Source organism: Chrysochloris asiatica, unplaced genomic scaffold (genome assembly GCF_000296735.1).
Source record: "Chrysochloris asiatica unplaced genomic scaffold, ChrAsi1.0 scaffold00146, whole genome shotgun sequence".
In the NCBI taxonomy this organism is placed as follows: Eukaryota; Metazoa; Chordata; class Mammalia; order Afrosoricida; family Chrysochloridae; genus Chrysochloris; species Chrysochloris asiatica.
In genome coordinates, this window is record NW_006408664.1 from 1,041,107 (window position 1) to 1,047,979 (window position 6,873).

Sequence of the window (6,873 nt, forward strand, 5' to 3'; positions counted from 1 at the left end):
TTATATATGTGTGTTTATTGGAGTTATGTATATGTGTTTAATGGAATATGTATATGTGTTTATTGGAATTATGTATCTGTGTTTATTAGATTTATGTATATGTGTTTATTAGAATTATGTATATGTGTTCATTGGAATTATCAATATGTGATTATTGGTTTCATGTATATGTGTTTATTGGAATTATGTATATGTGATTATTGGAATTATGTATGTGTGTTTATTGGAATTATATATGTGTGTTTATATATGCTATTATTGGAATTATATATGTGCGTTTATTGGAATTATGTATATGTGTTTATTGGAATTATGTATATGTAATTATTGGAATTAGGAATTATTTATATGCAGTTATTGGAATTATGTATATGCGATTATTGGAATTATGTATATGCAATTATTAGAATTATGTGTATACATTTATTGGAATTACATATATGCAATTATTAGAATCATGTATATGAGAATATTGGAATTATGTATATGTATTTATTGGAATTATGTATATGTGATTATTGGAATTATGTATATCTGTTTATTGGAATTATGTATATATGTGTTTATTGGAATATTGTATATATGCATTTATTGTAATTGTGTATATATATATTTATTGGAATTATGTATATGCTTTTATTGGAATTATGTATATGCGTTTATTGGAATTATCGATATGCAATTATTGGGATTATGTATATGTTTTTATTGGAATTATGTATATGTGATTATTGGAATTATGTATACATGATTATTGGATTATGTGTATGTGATTTTTGGAATTATGTATATGTGATTATTGGAATTATGTATATGTGTTTATTGGTACTTTATATCTGTGTTTATTGGAATTAAGTATATGCTATCATTGGAAATATCTATATGCAATTATTGGAATTATGTATGCATTTATTGGAATTATGTATATGTGATTATTGGAATTATGTATATGCAATCATTGGGATTATGTATATGTGATTATTGGAGTTATGTATATATATTTATTGGAATTATGTATATGTGATTATTGGAATTATTTGTATGCGTTTATTGGAATTATGTATATATGCATTTATTGGACTGGTGTATATATGTGTTTATTGGAATTATGTATATGTGATTATTGGAATTATGTATCTGTGTTTATTCGAATTATATATGTATGTTTATTGGAATTATATGTGTTTGTTTATTGGAATTATAAATATGTGTTTATTGGAATTATGTATATGTGATTATTGGAATTATGTTTATGTGATTATTAGAATTATGTTTATGCGATTATTGGAATTACGTATATGTGTTTATTGGAATTATTTATATGTGGTTATTGGAATTATGTATATGGGTTCATTGGAATTGTGTATATATGCGTTTATTGGAATTATGTATACGTGCGTTTATTATCATTGTGTATATATGTGCATTTATTGGAATTACGTATATGCTTTTATTGGAATTATGTATATGCGTTTATTGGAATTGTGCATATGAGAATATTGGAATAAATTCAGACATGGACATACAGGTGTCCCTGCCCCAGGCCAGAAGCTCTAACAGCTTCATTCTGTCCCTTTGATATGTTACATTAACACAAATGACCAGAGTCTTCACTCAAGCATTAATAACATTTGCTGTTCTCATGGTGATCCCATGTGTGTCAGAGTAGAACTGCTCTTCATAGCATTTTTAATGGCTGATTTTTTGGGAGTAGATTGCCAGCTCTTTCTTCTGAGACATCCATGGATAGATTGAACCAGGCACATTAACCACTTGTATCACCCACAGACATTCAAGCACTTGTTGTTAAGTGCCGTCGAGTCGATTTTGACCCATAGTGACCCTGCCGAGCATTAGAGCACCATTTCCTCTACATACTGCTGTGAGACAGTGTTGGGATATAGAAAGTAGTAATCCAGCTCATGTATTCATCTAGCCAGCATACAGTAAACACCCATATTGGCCCAAGAATGACAACTAAGGCAGACATAATTCCTGCCCCTCATGGAGAAAGTTCAGGCATCCAAAATATGTGGAACTGACAAGAAAACTCTGAAAGAATTCAGAACCATTGCTTCATTCTCCCCAGAAAAGGTTAGATAAGAATTCTGGTGACAGATAACCTTAACCAGCTGCCTTTGTTCCTTTGCAGGTCCTGCCATTCCGGTGGGTGTGGATGTGCAGGTGGAGAGCCTGGACAGCATCTCTGAGGTGGACATGGTATGCATAGCAGGGCAGCTTCCAGGGAACCACATATGGCTAAGATTCAGTGGGAGCTTGGAGAGTGGGTGGGGCCTTGTTGATGCAACCTGGCCTGTGTGGGTGGCAGCTGGAGCTAGATGTCTTACAAATGGGGCTTGGAAGTTAGCCCATGGGATGTAAATTTACAGCAGGGGTTCTCAATCTTCATGGGCAAAAATAAGTTGGGCAGTTGGCTAAGTGCATGTTATTGTGCCCTGTGCCAACTTCCTGCCCCAGAATCTCTGGAAGTGAGGATCAGGACTCTACATTTTGAACACACTCATTAAGCGATGCAAGTGATCACATAAGCCACACTTGAAGGAATAAAAGAAAGAGACATTTCCAGGTTGAAATTCTGCCATTCTTTAGTTTTCACTGCCTACCATGAGGATTGCTCCCTGGCATGCTCTTTGGTGGTGCCCAGCATACCATAGTGGCACTGTGTTCACCACCACATGTGTAGGCCCTTTTTCCATACTGCTGGGACTTGTCCACAGAGGGGAGCCCCAGGCCCACCTACTTCCCAGTCCCAGCCATTCACCTCTTTTGGTGAGCCCCTCCTTTAGTTTGCAAACTTCAAGATCTTCTGTCTTGGGGATCCTCTTATAGGCTCTTGGCTAGACCCTCCCCACAACTGTCTCTTTCTCATCCTTCTGGTCTCAGGTCTAAGGAGGTTTCTCTGGCCACCTAACTTAGAGCTCTCCTGAGTTCTTTTTCTTTTTAATTTTTTTGTATGTGTGTGATTTGAGAGAAAGATTACAGAACAAATTAGTTTTTCACTCAATGACTCATACACATTTTGTTTCATGACTTGGTGGTGTGTTTTTTCTCATAGCCCACATTATCATTCATAAGTCTGCTATATTTATAATTCTCCCACACTTGACTATAAGCTTCATTAGTGTAGGAAAATGTCTTTATTTCTTCACCTCTACGGATATCTCTAATCTGTCAGTCTATCATGTTGTGGTAGATTGAATGTTGCTGTGATACTGGAAGCTAGGCCACTGATATTTCAAATACCACTTGCATCATCCGTGGTCGACAAGTTTCAGCAGAGCTTCCAGACTAATACAGACTAGGAAGGAAGGCCTGTTAATCTACTTGTGAAAAAATTGGCTGTGAAAACCCTATTCATAAATTGAAGGTAAAGACTTCCAGCAAGATGGCAGACTAGGTAATCACATTACACGTAGCCGCTATAATAGATACAAGAGACCAAATGAAATAGACACAGATGAAAAATCTGGAACCCTGAACTTTAGAGGAAAGGTTAGAGTGCTTGCTGGGAGGAGAAGCTGAGCAAGGACGATAAGAGATGGAGACTGGCTTTTAAACAGCAGTCCAAATGCAGCACTACCATCTTGTGAACAGCTTTAGCAACAGAAGGAGACCTGGCAGACCAGTTTCACAGAGATGATGGGAAAGGTGCAATTCCTTCTTTCCCCCCACGCTTCCCTGACCAGAGGTGTGGCCAGCTCTCACTGTCATCTACCCCTAGTACAGACCCTGCATTCCAGGAGTCTGAGCCATATGGTTGGGAGCCTCACCAATGTAAGTAAGGCAGGGGCAGGCTGCACCATTTTGGTGCCTGGATTCAGGTGGAATTGGCTCTAGACCTACAGAACCCCCAGAGCCACCAGCCCAACATTTAACCAGGCACCCTGCCCCAGCTGCCCTGTGGTCCTAACAGACATTGAAACCAGCCACATAAAGGACCACCTCAAACTACTTTTGGATTGAGTGCCCTGAATATAGATAACACCTAGGCCAATAGGAACTCCACCTAGGACCAGGAACTCTGAGGAGGCACCAGACTTTTCTCCTCTCTAGATCCAGAGGCTGCACCATTTGTTTTTGTATTGGGGTTTGTTTATTTGTTTTCCTTTTGTTGGTTCATTGTTTTTGTTTATTCTTTCTCTACCTTCTTCTTCTCTTTCCATTCCTTTGAATTTTATCCTTTATATCTCTGCTTTTGTTTTACTTTTTCTTCTGTTTCTCATTTCTCCTCTTCTTTCCCCCCTTTTGATTTTTCTTTACTACTTTCGAATCTCTCTTTTCATCTTTCTTCTCTCTTGTTTTTCTAAGTATATTAAAAATTTCTTATTTTTATTTCCTTTCATATTTTCTCTTCTATGGATCCATTTCCTTGTCCCTCTTCTATCTTTATAGTTATTTTGTTCTTTTTTTACTGGTTGCTATCTGGGCTTTTTTTTTTCTTCATTGTTGTTTCCTTGTATGTTTATTCTGTTTTGTTTTCTGTGTGTGTCTGTGGGTAGGTTTTTTTTTTTTTTTCACACTTAACAGGAGACAGCAACCTTACCCATACAGGCCAGCCACAACTGTACCCTCTGCAGCCCCACCCACTGGGCAAAAGCTAATACCAGCTCCTATGTCACCTGATCAACAGTAGAGAGAAACCAACAACAGCCAAGCCTACCCTAAACCGATATGCATGAACAGCAAAGGAGAACAGTATACATGTTTTCATTCTATAACTACACCCATAGGAGACAGTTAGTGAGAGCCTAAGAGCACATCAACACACAATCATCAATTAAATACAAATACAACAGCCCCAAAATGTTCCAGAGACAACAGACAATTTTAGCTCACACAAAGAAACAAGAGAGAATGGCTCAAAAAAATGACCAAGATGCAGAGCCACAAAATATTTCCCAGGAAGGAAAGGTAATGTAACTAACTAAAAAATAATTTAAAAGAATGTTATTTAAGTGCCTTATAAGGACTGACAGAAAGATTGAGGAAAGCAAGAAGAACACAGAAAAACTCTAGAAGAATTCAGGAAAACACTGCAAGAAGAAACAGACAAAATAAATGCAAATTTTGAAATAATACAAAACCTGGAATAAGGAATCCAGAAGATTAATACTAAGATCTCAGAAATGGACAATACGTTGAATGGGCAAATAAGTGTTTTGTAGCAATGGGAGCCCGAATTACTGAGCTTGAAGAGAAATCTCTCAATACTAGTACACTAGAAGAACAATCAGAAAAAAGAATGAAAAAAATCTGAGGAAAACCTAAGAGTTCTGTGGGACACGATGAAGAGGAACATCTTACAGATGATCAGAATTCCAGAACAGAAAGAGAAAATTAAAAAGCACAGAGAAAATTGTCGAAGAGTTGTTAGAAGAAAACTTCATTAACATCATGAAAGACAAGAAGATGAGCAAAAAAGAAGCTGAACAAACCCCAACAGGATAGATTCCCAAAGAATATAACCAAAACAAACATACCATAATCAAACTTTCCAAAACCAAAAATAAGAAAAGAATTCTGAGAGCAGCTCAGGAAATATGAAATGTTACTTACAAAGGAGAACTAAGAAGACAGCTCTGATTTCTCAGCAGAAACCATGCAGGCAAGAAGGTAATGTGATGGCATATATAAAACAATGGAAGAAAAAAATTGCCCACCAAGAATTATATACCCAGCAAAGCTGTCCCTCAAATATGATGGTGAAATTAGAACATTTCCTAATAAACAGAAATTATGGGAATATGTAATGACCAGACCAACTCTACAAAAAATACTAAGGGATATTCTTTGGACTAAAAATCAGCAACAGTAAACAACAACCTGAGATTACCATACATGATAATAACACCCAGAACTTTAGAAGTATTTAAAGTAAAGCAAACCTACAAGATTGAAAATAGGGAACCAGAGATATTAATTTATAGTGAAGTTAATTACAAAGCAAAAAGAGGGAATAGTGTAGATCCAGAACTTCCAAATGACTAGGAAGTTAAGTAGATTGCAGGATAAAACAGACTGTTTTAAATAGGGAAAATTTAATAAGTTACATGGTAACCTCAAAACAAATGAATATACCTGCACATCAAAATAAAAAAAGAGGAAAACCAGAAAGATTTAGTAAATATTAATACAACAGGAGAAAAAGTAAAGAAAACCCACAAACAAAATGAACTCAGCACAGAAAATGATGTAGAACAAAGAAACCAGCAGCACCACAAAAAAACACATAGCAAAGTGACAGCAATAAATTCATATATCTATTGAGATTTACACTGAGTGTATACGGATTAAATGTACCAGTCAAGAGACAGAAAGAGTCAAATGGATAAGAAAACAGGACCCTTCAGTATGCAGTCTACAAAAGACACATCAAAAAGATAGATACAACCTAAATGCCCATCAACAGAAGAATGGTTATACAAACTTTGGTACATACACAAAATGGAATACTCTGCATCATTGGAGAATAACGATGAATCTGTGAAACACATCACAATATGGATAAACCTGGAGGATATTATGCTGAGTGAAATTATCAATCACAAAAGGATAACTATTGTATGATACCAATATTGTAAAAAGTTAAGAAAAAGTTTTCTTAATTAAAGAAGCAATCTATGATGCTTATGAGGGGAAGAGGAGAGAAAATTGTTTATGGGCTAGAGTTTAGGCACATGCTAATATGGGTGTCAGAGCAGGCAATATACAACAAGAGGGAGGTTAGCAAAGGAAAGATGAAGGTAGTGGGAGACACAGGAAAGAATGCAATAATTAAAGTAAGTACTTATTCCACCTGTATGCTGAGCAAATAATCTGAGAAGCTGGGTTCTATGAAGAAAAACGTGGCAT

At 36.0% G+C, this 6,873-nt stretch overlaps 1 protein-coding gene across 1 annotated transcript in view; it reads left to right on the forward strand.

The window, feature by feature from the left end:
- The window catches only part of GABRR2 (gamma-aminobutyric acid (GABA) A receptor, rho 2), a 51,653-nt gene that overhangs the window by 21,981 nt on the left and 22,799 nt on the right, over window positions 1-6,873 (forward strand). The window contains 1 exon segment of the mRNA XM_006870621.1: window positions 2,153-2,220. Within this exon segment, the coding sequence (XP_006870683.1) occupies window positions 2,153-2,220 (68 nt within the window).